The following is a 13841-nucleotide window of genomic DNA, read 5'->3' on the forward strand; positions in this document are numbered from 1 at the left end:
GGACCCCCACCACCTCGGAGCCCCCGAACCCCCGGACACCCTCCACCTCGAGCCCTGACCCCAGAGGTTCTCTCCACCAAGCGGCCCCGGACTTGGCCACCTCAGAGTCCTTGACTCACGGAACCCTCTCCACCTCAGAGCCTCCTCCACAGTGGAGCCTCCTAACCCCCAGGAGCCCTGGACCTGCAGGGACTCCCTCCAGCTCGAGGTCCCCAACCCCCAGGACCCCTCCATTTCGGAGTCCTGACCGATGGGAACTGCTCCACCCTGGTGCCTTCCCCACGTTGGAGCCTCTGACCCCCGTGACCCCCACTACCTTGGGGGTCCTCCACTTTGGAGCTCCCAATCCTCTTCCCTCTCAGAATCCGTTTCCCTGGGTTGCAGACCTGGCTCCTCCGATCCCCTGGGCCAAGGATTCCCGTTTGCCTCAGAGACCTCCATTCCTGGGCAACAGACCCTCTCTGCTTCAGAGACCCCGGCCTGGGGGTCCTTCCCACTGGGGGGCTGAGAGGCCGGAGCACGTGTGAGAGAGAGAGTGATTGTGTTTGGTGGTGGTGGGGCCCTCCCAGGTGGCCCTGGCTGGGCAGGGAGCTGCCACGAGGAAGAAGGAAGGAATGGTGGGTGGCTCAAAGCTGTAGGGGTGAGGCCGTGATGAGGAAGGCGCATCAGGAAGCCAGAGGGCTGGCCTGCAGAGTCCAGACCGAGGAGCGGCCGAGGGCGTTGTAATGGCCGGCTCCTTGCCTGACCACTGAGTCCATTTCTGCCTTCAAGTTGCACAGGGCACACTTTTCTCCAGTAGAATTGGAAGCCTAGCTTTGGAGGGGTCTTTGCGCCAGAGGCTCCTGGGCGTGGACTTGTTTTATTTACTGAGGCTCGCTGACGGGGTGGTGTCTTGGGGCTGGCGTCTGCAGGATGTTAGCATCTCCTTGTCGTCTGGCTGCCTTCATGGAGGATGGGTTGCTGCCGCACACTGGCAGGTGCTTTGCAAGGACCCGGCTAGTCCTTACAGCAATCCCGGAACATTTCCTCTTGCCCGGTTTATCTGGGCACTCCCAAGCCGTGTTTCAAGTTTGGGTATGACTTCTTCCCAACTTCTTCTCACCCCCTGCCTCACCTGTTTCCCTCTCCTCCCTCCTCACCTCCAAGGCTGTCTTCGTTGTCGTGTATGTTTAACCCCTTGAGATTGTGGGCTCCATCTAATCCCCAGCCCTAATGAGAACCTGGCATGTACTTGGGGCTCAGAGTTTCTGAGTGAATACATCCTTTGGGAAGCATTAAGGGAGGTAAAGTCTCTGGCTCACAGTCACCCAGCTGGAGAGAGGCAGGTCACTGGGCCAGGCTCTGCCCACCTTAGTGTCCTCCACGGTCCAGCAAGTCCTGGCATGTCCCCATTCAGCACTTTGCTTTGTGCTGAGCTGGGCTTGCTTGGTGCTGGAAGCTGTTTTCACAGTCTGCCCCCAGCCCACCCTCTCAGGTTAGCATCGGTGCTGCCTCACCTGGCTTCTGATCCCCTGCAGTTCCCCTCCACCCCTCCACCTCTCCATCCTTCCAGCCCACTGCCCTTCTCCCCTCTGTCCAGTGGGTGAGTTCCCAGCCTTCACCCTCCACTTCCCCTCGCTTGTGCTCTGTTGAAGGCTATGTAACAGTTAGGACACAGCTTATCAGAGCAACTTGTTTTAGAATCTGTCCTCCCTATTGATCAGAGCTTCTGACCATCCTGTCCCCAGCCTCAGCACAGGGGCTGCCTGCCCAGCATGCTGTGGGTGCTGTGGAGCTTTGAGACCTTGGAGAAGATTTGTCGTCAAAATAGACATTTATACATAGTGTGTAGAAGAGGATTTTAGGAAAATGACTATGCATTGTCTGATAATGTTTGTTTTAGGGCGTATGTAAAGTTTCTAGGTCCTGGGTTGGTTAGAATTCTAGATTGGCAAGCTGGAAGGAACTCAGGTAGATCAGCTGGGCTAATCACCTCATTCTACAGGTGGGGAAGTTGAGGCCCAGCGCTCAGTGCCACAGAGCAGGTGTGAGGAGAGATACTAGTGACAGAAGGGTGTAGGTGAGGCTGTGCAGAAACAGGCTGGCTGTGTCTGGGCTTGCTTATGCAAATGAGTTGCTAAAATAGTGGGCCTGAGCTGGCTGGCCCTAGCTGGTGCCCAGGAAAGGGTAACACCAGCCAGCATCTTCTAAGGCTTAACTCCTGCCAGGCACCATTCTAAAGGCTTTATGAGGGTTCCTCCCCTAATCTCGTCAGCTGCCTAGTGACAGAAGGTCTATTATCGTCCCCATTTTTGACATGGAAATTGAGGCAGAGGGAGGTTAAGAAATTCTTCTGAAGTCACACAAGCGGAGGAGCTGGGATTTGAACCAGGCAGGTTACCTCCAGAGCCTTCATTATTTTTTCCCCCTGTGTATTTTATTTTTAACACTTTTCTCTTGAAGTATAACATACATACAGAGAAGTGTAAAAATTGTTGTGTTTAGTTTATTGATTATCACAAAGTTTACGGTCTGTATTAAGCATTCCAGCAAGCCATGTCTGGGCTTCGATTCAGACCTGGTTTGAATCCAGTTTCTGTTGCTCTGTGACCTTGGGTGAGTTACTCAGTCTCTCTGAATCTCACAGTTTCTTCAGTGTACTTGGGAGGGTTGTGGTGATTAGAGCGTGTAATAGCACCCAGCATTTTTGGTTCATAGTAAATGTTCAGTAAATGGTTTCTCTTAATAATTAAGATTGTAAATTGTGTTGGCTTTCTTAAGTGATTGGAATGTCTTCCTAACCTGTTGCCTGCCTCTCAAGTCACTTTACAGGTGCTTATAATGATTGTTTCTGGTAAATCACTTCATGTAGCTGAAACATTTTGGGGTAGTGGGGAACCCCGCTGGCTGAGCTGGCCGGCCCTATCTGGTGCCTCCCCACCACCCAGCCTTGCATGGGAAGTCCTTAATTTAGAGTGTCCTGTCTGTGCCTTTTAAACATAACCTCCTTTGGGCAGTGCAAGTTAAATGTCTGTTCCTTAGGGTTGTGAAGGAGCCTTTGGGGACCCTCAACAGTTTAACCCCATTCACCCTCCAGAGGAATATATTGAGCTTCTAAGAAATTCTTCTTTTGGATTATTTTTATCCGAAAGAATAACCCATTTAAAACCAAACTACTTTTATAGTTGAATTTTCCATTCTATATAACAAAAATTAACCCATTACTTTAGTCCACTTGTGCAGCAGTGGAAAGAGTAAGCTCTGTAGAGTCAGATCCGGGTCAGCCCTAGCACAACTGCTTTTTTTGTTTTGTTTTTGAGGAAGATTAGCCCTGAGCTAACTGTTGCCAAACCTCCTCTTTTTGCTGAGGAAGGCTGGCCCTGAGCTAACACCCGTGCCCATCTTCCTCTACTTTATATGTGGGATGCCTGCCACAGCATGGCGTGCCAAGCAGTGCCATGTCCGCACCTGGGATCTGAACTGGCGAACCCCGGGCCCCTGAGGTGGAATGTGCACACCTAACCACTGCAGCACCAGGCTGGCCCCTGCTATTTTGTACACATCTTTCATCCTCAGTCTTCTTGTCTGTGACATGGTAGTGATGGTACCCTGAGCTCTTGGGGCCGTTGGGGAGGTTATGCAGATGGTGGGGTGTGAACATGGAACACAGTGCCCAACATGTAATGCACACTTGGTGAGCAGGGGTGGCTGCTCACGTTAATTGTTAATGCTGAGGCACTTGAGATCCAGAATGTCCTGTGCCTTTCTTTCCAAGGTCTTTTCCGCCTAAGCCAGGACTTGAGTTAAAAAGAGAAAGAAACTCACAGTGGTTGGTGCTTGTGGAGCCTTCTGCCGAGCAGGCGAATTCACATGAGAGGTGTTACATACACAGTGGGTTCTCCTTGGTGTGAGAACCTCATTTCAGAGACTCGACTGGCCTGTTTCTCCTGAGCAGTTTTGTTCTCTAGGGTTGAGGTAAAGGCCTGGTGGAGCCGCCGCTCCTGTGGGGAGGCTGGTAGTCCCACCAGAATCCTCACCAGGAAACCTGAAGGACCCTCGGAGGCCTTGTGGAGAATGAGTGGGTGTTGGAGAGAGAAGACTCAGGTGGGGCCCTGTCTGCAAATCTTGGGCAGGTCCCTGCATCCGGCTCAGCCCAGAATTGTTCCCGTCTGTGACGTGGTAGGATGCAGTCTGCTCCTTCACAGGGGGGCTGAGGGTTAGAGGGGTGCTGGGTGTCTGCATTCGGGCTGTGTAAGCAGCAAAGCTTACCAAGACGCCGTGGAGTCACAGACTTGGGGTCGAGCTCCAGCTGCTGCCACATAAAAGTGGAGCCCTTTGGTGAGCCACGTGCCTCAGTTTCCTCCTCTTTGCACTGGGGTTAATTCCTAGCATACAGGGCTGTTGAGGGCTGTAAAACAGAGTGGCGTATGAAGTGCTTAGAATAGTTGCCTGGTACTCATTAAATTGTAGTTCCCTGGGGATGGTCTGGTGTCAGGTGTTGCAGACCTGCTTCTGCCCTCTTGAAACTTGGCTCTGTGACAGATGTGCCATGGCTGATAGAAATGAGCTGTGAACACTTGACTCGTCAGAGTAAGGATACAGAAATCATGGAGAGTTGGGTTGATGGATGCTGGACGTTGAAGGTGAGGGCACCCTCCTTGGAGGATCAGGGACAGCAGGGATGTCCCCTGTGCTATCGAGAGTGTGAGGAGGCAGCTCTCCTCTGCAGTGTCCAGAGAGGAGCTGGGACAAGGAGGGCTGCGTGTGGCACATGCCCCATGGATGGGGAAGGAGCCACAGGAAGAGGGGTGCTGGAGGATGTCCGCGTGGGTGGGCAGCATTGTTTCTCCCTGAAGCCACCAGAGAGTGAATTTTCTTCCCTGGGGACATAACTAAGTCATTTGGTTTTGGTTTCATAAACTGTTTCATTTATTTATGAAGACTTAGTCAAGCCCCTAGTCCCATTACTTTTTAGGGAGGAGAGAACTAAACTGTTGCTTCAAGATGGAATTGTTTTCCAAAGCCTTGTTTGGAGTCACTGGCAGAGCTGCTGTCTGCTTCCTGACTTGTATTAAACTAACGATGTGGCTCCTGTGGAGGGAAGGTTTTCGAATCTCTCAGGGCATTTGTCCTCTTTCTTCCTGTAGAACTCAGTTTTGTGACAGGTAAATAAAAGTCAGATGGTCTTGCTGCCTGGGATAAAAACAGTCTTCCTCTTATCCGTACCTGATGTCTTGTCCGTATGTCTTTCACTCGTCTGGGAGGCGATGGCTAGTAACTAAACTTGCATTGAGCGCCTCCCATGTCTGCTGCCGGGCTGTGGCTGCAGGACGCCCACAGCCTGAGGATGCACACAGCCGTGGCCGCTGCTGCAGGGGTTGTGGTGGACTTTGGGAAACAACTGTAGAGGGCAGGATTTTGTTTTACTTTCCTGAACCATCGATTGTTGACAGCGTACCTTGCTGTCTAGTCTAGTAGCTGATACGATGCACAGGGTGGTCATGGCTTACCTGCTGTGTCTGTTGTCTGCACATGCTGCGGGAACTCAATGGGGGGGATTCTCCCTCCTCTTGTTACCTCCACTGCTCACCTTGTTCTTGGAACAGAACTCAGCTCTCGGCAGATGTTTCTTGGATGGGCTGTCCCTGAAACGTGCCTATTTAGAACTTTGTTGTTAGTAATGATTAATTCAGCAAATAGACTTTTAAATCCTTAATCCATGCCAGGCATTTGGCCAGGCAGTAGATCCTGACATTATTAGCACTATGTCTGCCTAAAGCTTAGAAGCCTGGGCACAGAGACATGGGGACAGCTGTAAATAGAGTTGTTTTAGGAGGGGTGTGGCCAAAAGGAGCCTAGGAGGAAGGAGGACCAGTAGCTTTCTGGGAGAGATGGGGGAGGTTTCTCCGAGGAAGTGGCCTTGGAAGTGTGCTGTCTCCTTGTTGCACAGGCTGCCGGCTCCCTAGGGACGCTGGTAGCCGGGCTGGGGAGAGCACCCCAGGCAGTGGTGCAGTCTGCTCGGGTGCTGCCAAAGGTGAGGGTGACAGGGACACACTGGAAAGACCCTTTGTGCCAGCTCGGGGAATTTAGGCTTATCTCTCTTTAAAAACCGTGTGACTTGGAGGCAGGCCATTGGCAGCTGGCCTCCTGGCGGGCTTCTGAAGTCCCCCCTGCAGTCTGGCCCCAAAGCATGGACTTTGTGCAGTCTCCCCTTCAGGGCACCGTCGGGAGGCAGGTGCTCTAGAGTGCGGCTTCTGGTTTTATGGCACTGGTGGCACCAGGTGAAAGGGTTTGAGAGCAGGTTGCCTTGGCGCTTGCAGAGTTTGGTTTTAGAGTGTATTGTAAGCAGAAGTACTTTTTCTCTTTTAGGTTTATTTCCCTAAAGGCTGACACGCTGTCCCTGAGGTTTAAGGAACTTAGACTGGGCTTGGAACCAGTGGGGCCTCAAAGGTTGTTCAGCTTCTCCTTTGAAGAGGCCCTCAGCCTCCTCTCCATGGCTCCCAAGGCAGAGGAGAGAACAGAGAACGAGGCCACTGCGCACTGGCTTTGGGCTCTGTCAGACCTTGCATCGTTCTTCCTCTGCTCTCGTCTGGGCGATCCAGAGAAGGGGTCCTTGGGTTGCCATGAGTGAAATAGTGTTGTTTCACTTGACACACTTATTATGTGTCTATTCTAGTGTCAAAATTTCAGTTTAAAAATTCACTTTTTGCAGGTACTTCAGGTCTTTATGTGGCTAAAGTAGAGGGAATTCATGTTTATTGTGTACCACTGTGTCAGATGCGGGATGTCCTGGTGCTTTCACCAAACCTTCTCATTTCTTTTATTCTCCCAGCCCCTGAGTTAGATGGTATTGCCCCATTTTACTGCTATGGGGAGGGACGTTGAGGCTCAGAAAGGTTAGGCCTCCCCTGAGGTCGATCCAGCTGGTGAGTGGCAGAGCCAGAGTTTCACTTAGGCCTGTTGGGCTCTGGGCTCTGTTTACTGTGAGGGTTCCTCTTGTGTTTATGGCTTTTTGCCAGTTTGACCTGTTGGAGTGTTGATGGTGTTTTCATAATTCTAATTACCTTTGACATTGCCAAAGATGAGCTCTTAACTATGTGCTAAAATGTTTCTTAGAGTATTTTCCTTTTAATTAGAAAAATGTAGAACTCTCAAATTTGTGTACCGTTGACTCTCCCTGTGTCTTCCTGTTGTGAATCCTGGCTTTTCACAGCGTGGTTCGGTTCAGGGATTTTCCCAGAGCAGGGTCCCAGACATAGTTTGGGCTGGGGACTCAGGGTGGAGGCTCTAGCCCAGGAAATTCTGGGCAGCGTGAACCGGGAAACGTTTAAAATGTGTTCACGTGTGGTGAGCTGTCGATGTCCAGATCCTTTTGGAGGATGAACTGCAGTTTTGCTCAGTAGGTTAGGGAAGCACTTCATTTTATGCAACACCTTTATAACTTCATTTTTGTGTTAAATTCTGATTTTGCCTGTATTTTTGTTTTGGTATAGTACAATGTGGTTCTGCCTTCTAAGAAAAACTGATATCTGATTTGTACGACACCATGATTAAATAATCCTTGCTTACTCATTGGGTCATATTTCAAGTTTTTATATATAGTTCAGTCTATTTCTGAATTCTGCATTTCGAGTCCTTCCTTCATATTTCTATTTTTGCTCTAGGGCTGCACTGTCTCACTGGCTCCTTTAATTTCTGGGAGGAGGGAGATTACTCCCTCCCCCCTTTTCTGCTTTTAATGAATTTGCTTTTGCTGTGTTGACATTGAGAGGTAGGCCAGGCTTCCTGAAGGGGAGTGGGAAGGCTCTTTGCACAAGCTAAAATAACACCCAAATGGGAGTGGTTCTCATTGTCGCTGCCACGCTTCACACCCGTCGACTGCTTGCTGTTTGCTACCAGCAGAGTGCCTGCTCGGTGGCCGGTGCCTAGTGGGTGCTCTTCTGGTGGTACTTTGTCTCATTCTTCCAAGGCACCGTGGTGGAGCTGGGATTAGAAGCTGGAGTGTGTGAGTCCAAAGTCCCCTTCTTTATGTTGTTCTACTCCATGGATCAGATTTAAATGCACCACCAGATTCCTTTAGTCTTGACATTTTAAAGGACAATAGAAGATAGCGTTGCATATGCCAGGGTTCTTGGTCTGCTGGGGACTCTGCTGTCCTGGCTGGTACACCTCAGCCCCTTGTCTCCACCCCCACCTTAGGCCAAAGAACTGTAGGCAGAGCCCTAGATGTATGTGTGTCACTGACAGCTTTGGCGCCTGTCACTCAAAACTTCATTATAGGTTCACGGTCTTTATTTTTCCTTTATTAATTATCTGTCTTCACTGAGCCAGCCTTCTGACCTGGGTTTTTATAACCCCAAACTAAGCCATTCATCCAACAGGTCTGGCCTACTTTGGGGTCAGTCCATAGATCCCAGCTCTGCCGCTAAGTAACAGTATGATGTTGGACCCGTTTCTTAACCTCTCCGAGCCTCAGTTTCTTCCATAGTAAAGGGGATAATATGCCCTACCTTGTAGACCTGAGTGAGGTGACTGGAACGTTTGTGGAGGGCCACGGCTCACTTGATGTGGTTGGGGTAATCTCCCTGCACATGGCATACACAATTTATCTTGTTTTCTCTCTCAATGAAGACATCTGGATTTTTATGCTGTCTCAGAACAAGTGGAACCATGACTTATGCAGGGGTTATGCATTCACATACTTTTCAACAGAGGTGTCCTGTTTATCATTTAAAAAAACATGAAAAACAAAAAAGTCCCTGTTTCTGCCTAGCACGGTCCTCACGCCCCCAGTGCTGTCCTGGGGAGCAGAGATGTGACTGCTGGGGTGGTGATGATGATGAAGATGATGATTTTATCTATTTTTACCCTAGATGTGTGCTTTGTTTGAGTTATCTTCCTGTTATTTTATATTATGATAATATGTTAAAACTCCAGCGTCTGGTCCTGAATTAAAACTTGGGTGTGTGGGATTTTTTTCAAGGATTCCTCCTTTAAAAGGGGCGTCAGAATATTTGAGCTGTGCATCAGAGGAGTGGCGTCTTTGGTTTTTTTCTCACTGCCTTAATTCCCATTTTTGTGTGTTTTCTAGTTTCTCCTTGGACCAAGATGACTGATGGAAACCTTTCCACCTCTACAAATGGCGTAGCCTTGATGGGCATTCTGGACCGTCGACCAGGAAACCACATTCAGAACCTGCAACACTTGAATCTCAAGGCGCCCAGATCCCTCTCGTTGCCTGAGTATGGGCCCAAGCTGAAGCTTGGTGCTCTAGAAGATCAGCACAGCCTTAAGTCGGTGGACTCAGGCATTCCTACCCTAGAGATTGGCAACCCGGAACCTGTCCCCTGCAGCGTGGTCCATGTGAAGAGGAAACAGTCTGAGTCAGAGATAGTCCCTGAGCGGGCCTGCCAGAGCGCGTGCCCGCTGCCATCCTACGCACTGCCGGCTCCCACCAGCACTGAGCGGGAGCAGAGCGTGCGGAAGTCCTCCACGTTTCCCAGGACAGGCTATGACTCAGTGAAGCTCTACAGCCCCACCTCCAAAGCCCTGAGCCGCAGCGACGATGTCTCTGTCTGCAGTGTGTCCAGTCTTGGCACAGAGCTGTCAGCCACGCTGTCTGTCAGCAATGAGGACATCTTGGACCTCATGGTCACAAGCAGCTCCAGTGCCATTGTGACCCTAGAGAATGATGATGACCCACGGTTTACCGACGTCACCTTGAGTTCCATCAAGGAAACCCTTGACCTACACCAGCAGGACTGTGTTGATGAAACTGAGGAGGGGAGTAAACTGAAAATATTGGGACCATTTAGTAACTTCTTTACAAGGTAATGCCATCTTTGTCTCTCTAGAAAAGCTAGGTTATTGAATTCAGACCAGTTGAATTGTTGTCTTATCTAAAATGTGTTGTGTGTTTCCTCTTGTTGAGCAGGCACTATGTCACGGAGATAACCGTACCTATTCCCAACAGCACAGACTGCTGTGGGGTTGTGTGTAGGACTGGTCTCGTGCTGTTTCTGCTGTTTGATTCCTCACTGCTACCTGTCACTTCTGTGTCCCTGGCCCACTTGCACAGTCTGTTGTCACTTCTTGGCCTCTGACCTGGTGTGGCTGAGAGTGACTCACAAGTGGTCAGAGTTACCAAATCGGCAGCTTTACTTTGTCAGCTTTATCCTCTGAAGGGCCCCTTACGCTCATGTCTTGAGTTTCTTGGGCCAAGCAGAGGATGCTGATGAGGGTGATCTCAGAGTTAGTAACCCACATTTCTAACTCCCACCCCGACTGGCGTTACCTAGGGCTGGCAGTTCTGGGCGCCCCAGTTGTGGTCCTGGTGCTCCTGCGTGGCTGTGCTCTTGTGTTCATGTTCCAGGCCTCGCCCTGCTGCTGCGGTGTGTGTTACCACCGCTCTGCAGCCGCACACATTCCTACCTGTGTTGGGCCGAGGCCATGCACCCCACTCCCCATGGTGCCCTGTTACCCAGGTGCCATACCTTGCCTGCTGGGGTCCCTGTGTCTCACCTCAAGCCCTGTGGGGACAGCTCCTGCTGTGTCCCCCCTCTCATTTGTGCTCTCATGTTTTCCTCCGACAAGTGTTTGTGTCCTAGGCTGTGCTCTTTGCAGGTAATTTGGGAGTGATGCGGTGATAGAAATGGTCCTAGGGAATGACTTTGGGTGGGCTTACAGGCCAGGGGCGGTGGGAGTAGACACATCAGTCAGTCACACAGGCAAACGTGAGCTCCCACGCTGTGGAGTGCAGTGGGAAGGGCACAGGGGCGGTGGAGAGGATGTGCAGGAGGTTGGCCGTCTGCTCCCCAGCTGCTCTTTGGAGGGCTCTGGGCCAAACGCTTGGCAGGCGGCAGCATTTCTGTGCTTGACCCTGGCTGCCCCATGTGTGTGTGCCCCCAGCTAAGGCCACCTTGCACACTCTGCAGTTCTGGGTGTCCCTTTGAGATGGTGCGATGCGCTGGCTGGAGTCAGCCGGAGACTTCTGTGACTGTGGGCATGCCCATTAACTTACCGTTGCTTCATCAGCTGAATGTGGGCATCATTTCAGATGAACCTAAGAGCAGTCCTGAGTGAGAAGATCTCTGACGAGGGCTGTGGTTTGCTGGGACACCTTTTCTCTTTGGTGCTGACAGACAGGTATCATGCTGGCATGAGGAGAGTTCCTGGGCCCAGAACTCGGTAACTCAGCGTTTGCCTTCAGTGGGAGGAACCCAGGATCTTTGTGGGGGACTTTGTCATATCCCTTCTGAGACTGTAGCCCTAAACTGTTGTGGTTGTGGTTCAGATTTGTGTAGCTGAACCATTGTCGTCACTCAGATCGGGGTTCTCAGCTGTTCCTGTTGATGTGTACTACCTGGGTGCCTGTTAAATACGGCTCCTCAAGATCCCCCCCAGAACTCTGGGATCGGAGTCTCCGGGAAGGGCCTGGGAGACAGGTTTTCAGAATCACCTGGGGTTCTTGGCACATTTGAGAGACCTTGCGGGTGGCTGGGAAGCAGCATAGAGGGAAGAACTTAGCTGTGGAATTCAACAGAACTGCACCCCCATCCTAGCTGTGTGACCTTGAACAAGTTACTTCACCTCTCTGAGTCAGTTTTCTCCTCTCTAAAATAGCATTAGTAAGTGCCTAGCACGTGATGCCTATTATGTTGGTAATGTACAATGTCCCCTCACCTTTGTCATCCTCATCATCACTGTACTCTCTGTCTCAGCTTCCTCATCTGCAAAATGGGGATAATGCGACCTATTCATATGGTGCTCCTGGGGATGAAGTGGGCTCACGTCTGTGAAACTTAGTGCAGACCCAGGCCGAGTAAGCTTGCAAGTATCAGTTACTCATGGTGATCAGGACTCCGTCTCGCTTCCTCTGCCGCCTTTGTCTGTCTGTGTTGGCGCCTCTTCCCCTTTGAAATGAAACACCATCAATTACTGCGCATCATTTCTAAAGCTACTGTTTCTTGAAAATCTTTCTCAGCTTGTGCCACAGAAAACAGATGTCTCCTCTTTGTTTTATTCCTTGGTTCTTGTCTGGTTTCTCTTGTTTTGATGGCTGTGACATTATTATTGTGAACCATAATTCAGTACTTTTGGGAAGCAGGTGGAATATTAATGATAAATGAGTCAAAATATGTGATATCCTGGGCCAAGTCTAGTGAGTTTTTGTCCTTGAGTCGTAAAGTGTTAGAGAAAAGTTTCAGTTTAGAATTCCTTTGAGGAGAAAAGGGTTCTGTGCCAAAAAATGTTTGGAAGCCGCTGAACATTTTACAGGTGGGTAAATTTCTTGATGAGTTACGGAGAGGGCCTGGCACACAGCAGATACTCAGAGGACTGTGGACTGTGAGGTTTTGAGGGCAGGGCTGGGGCTAGAGCTGGTCCTTTGGGGTTCCCAGACCAGGCTTCTGAGTCACTCTTTCTCCACTTTACCCCCTGAGTCCAGGGGCTGACTCCCCTCACCCTGGGTGCCCTTCTGTTTTCCTTGTCCTCACTGAGTCGATTTCTGGGTTGTAGAAAGAAGCATGGGCAGTATAGTGGAAGGCTAGGCTTGAAGAATGGGGCTCAGAAGGAGTGGAGATGGTCAGGGAACTTGTGGTCTGAGGAGTAGATCTGTTGGTGACCCTCACTGCTTGATGAAGGTGGCCTGGGTGAGACAGGAGCTGAAGAGTGACAGGAGGGCTGGCTGGCCTGACCACTGCCCCACGGAAGCTGCAGGCTCCGCTCCCATTTGTTCTTCGTTCCTTTCTTCGTCCAGACTGTAATAAGCACTTCTGTTGCAGACTCCACCCTGAGCTTAGAGATAGTCTCTGCCCTTAAGCTGCTCACAGCTGGTGGGGGAGATGGACCAGACACTGGGGGCGTGGGGGCACAAGTGCTGTCATGGGAGTGTGAGTGTGTGTGGCACCAAAGTCAGGAGTGCCGGGTCGGGAGTCAGGCTGGCTAGGTTCAGTGTGAGCTCTCCTACTTCATAGCTTTGGGAACTTCGGCAAGTTACTTCACCTCGCTGAGCCTTAAATGGGCAGAAAAATATTGTGCAAGCCTAGCAATCAAAGAGATAAAGCATCTAGAATGCTTCGTGGTACTCCGTAAGTAGTAGCTGTCTATGATTCTAACATAATATTATCGTTTCTAAAGCTTTCCCTAGTTCTTATCTCTGTATTGTGCTTACTACTTCAATCAACCCGTTACTGAAAAAGTTAGATCAGGATTTCTCCATTTGGCACTGTCGACATTTTGAGATGGATGAATCTTTGTGGTGGGGGGTATCCTCTACATTGGAGGCTGTTTACAGTGTCCCTGGCCTCTACCCACTAGATGCCAATAGCACTGCTCAGTTATGACAACCAAAAATGTCCTGAGACATTGCCAAATGTCCCAGGGTGTGTGATGGCGTGGGGTGTGTGTGTGGTGGGATGGAAGGGGTGGGCAAAATCCAGTCTTTGAGAACCACTGAGCTAATAGGTTGTAAATGTTGGTATTTAATTGCTTCCTTGAAGGAAATTTGCTAATGTAATGTAAATGTAATTTGAGCAGAATCCTCATCTTGTGTAGAAGAGACAGGGGCTGTGTTAAGGAAGGGATCCTGTGAGCCCAGTAGTTTAACAGTATTTATGTAGAAACACCGACAGTAAATATGAGAGGAATTCAGTAACATGCTTGTTTTCCACAGGATAGGATTGGTTTCTGAGGCTTAAGGGAGCTAATCTGGATTGGTCTGGAAGGGAATAATTAGCTTTGACCAGTTACTGCTTTTGTGCAGCCCTTTACTAAGCTCTCAGAAGAGGTGATCTGAGTGTCCTTTGCTGAAGAGAGATGCTTGAACTGCATTTGAAGGGTGAGAAGGAGCTTGCCAAATGAAG

The 13841-nt window shown here is 50.2% G+C and overlaps 1 protein-coding gene across 2 annotated transcripts in view; it reads left to right on the forward strand.

The window, feature by feature from the left end:
* The window catches only part of TBC1D14 (TBC1 domain family member 14), a 102994-nt gene that overhangs the window by 1107 nt on the left and 88046 nt on the right, over positions 1-13841 (forward strand). For both annotated transcript variants that reach the window (XM_046656088.1, XM_046656087.1), the window contains exon 2: positions 9071-9809. In XM_046656088.1, coding sequence (XP_046512044.1) covers positions 9088-9809 — 722 coding nt within the window. In that variant the 5' untranslated portion in view covers positions 9071-9087. The remainder of the gene's footprint in view (positions 1-9070; positions 9810-13841) is intronic.

The sequence above is a fragment of the Equus quagga genome, chromosome 3, assembly GCF_021613505.1.
Source record: "Equus quagga isolate Etosha38 chromosome 3, UCLA_HA_Equagga_1.0, whole genome shotgun sequence".
Classification (NCBI taxonomy): domain Eukaryota; kingdom Metazoa; phylum Chordata; class Mammalia; order Perissodactyla; family Equidae; genus Equus; species Equus quagga.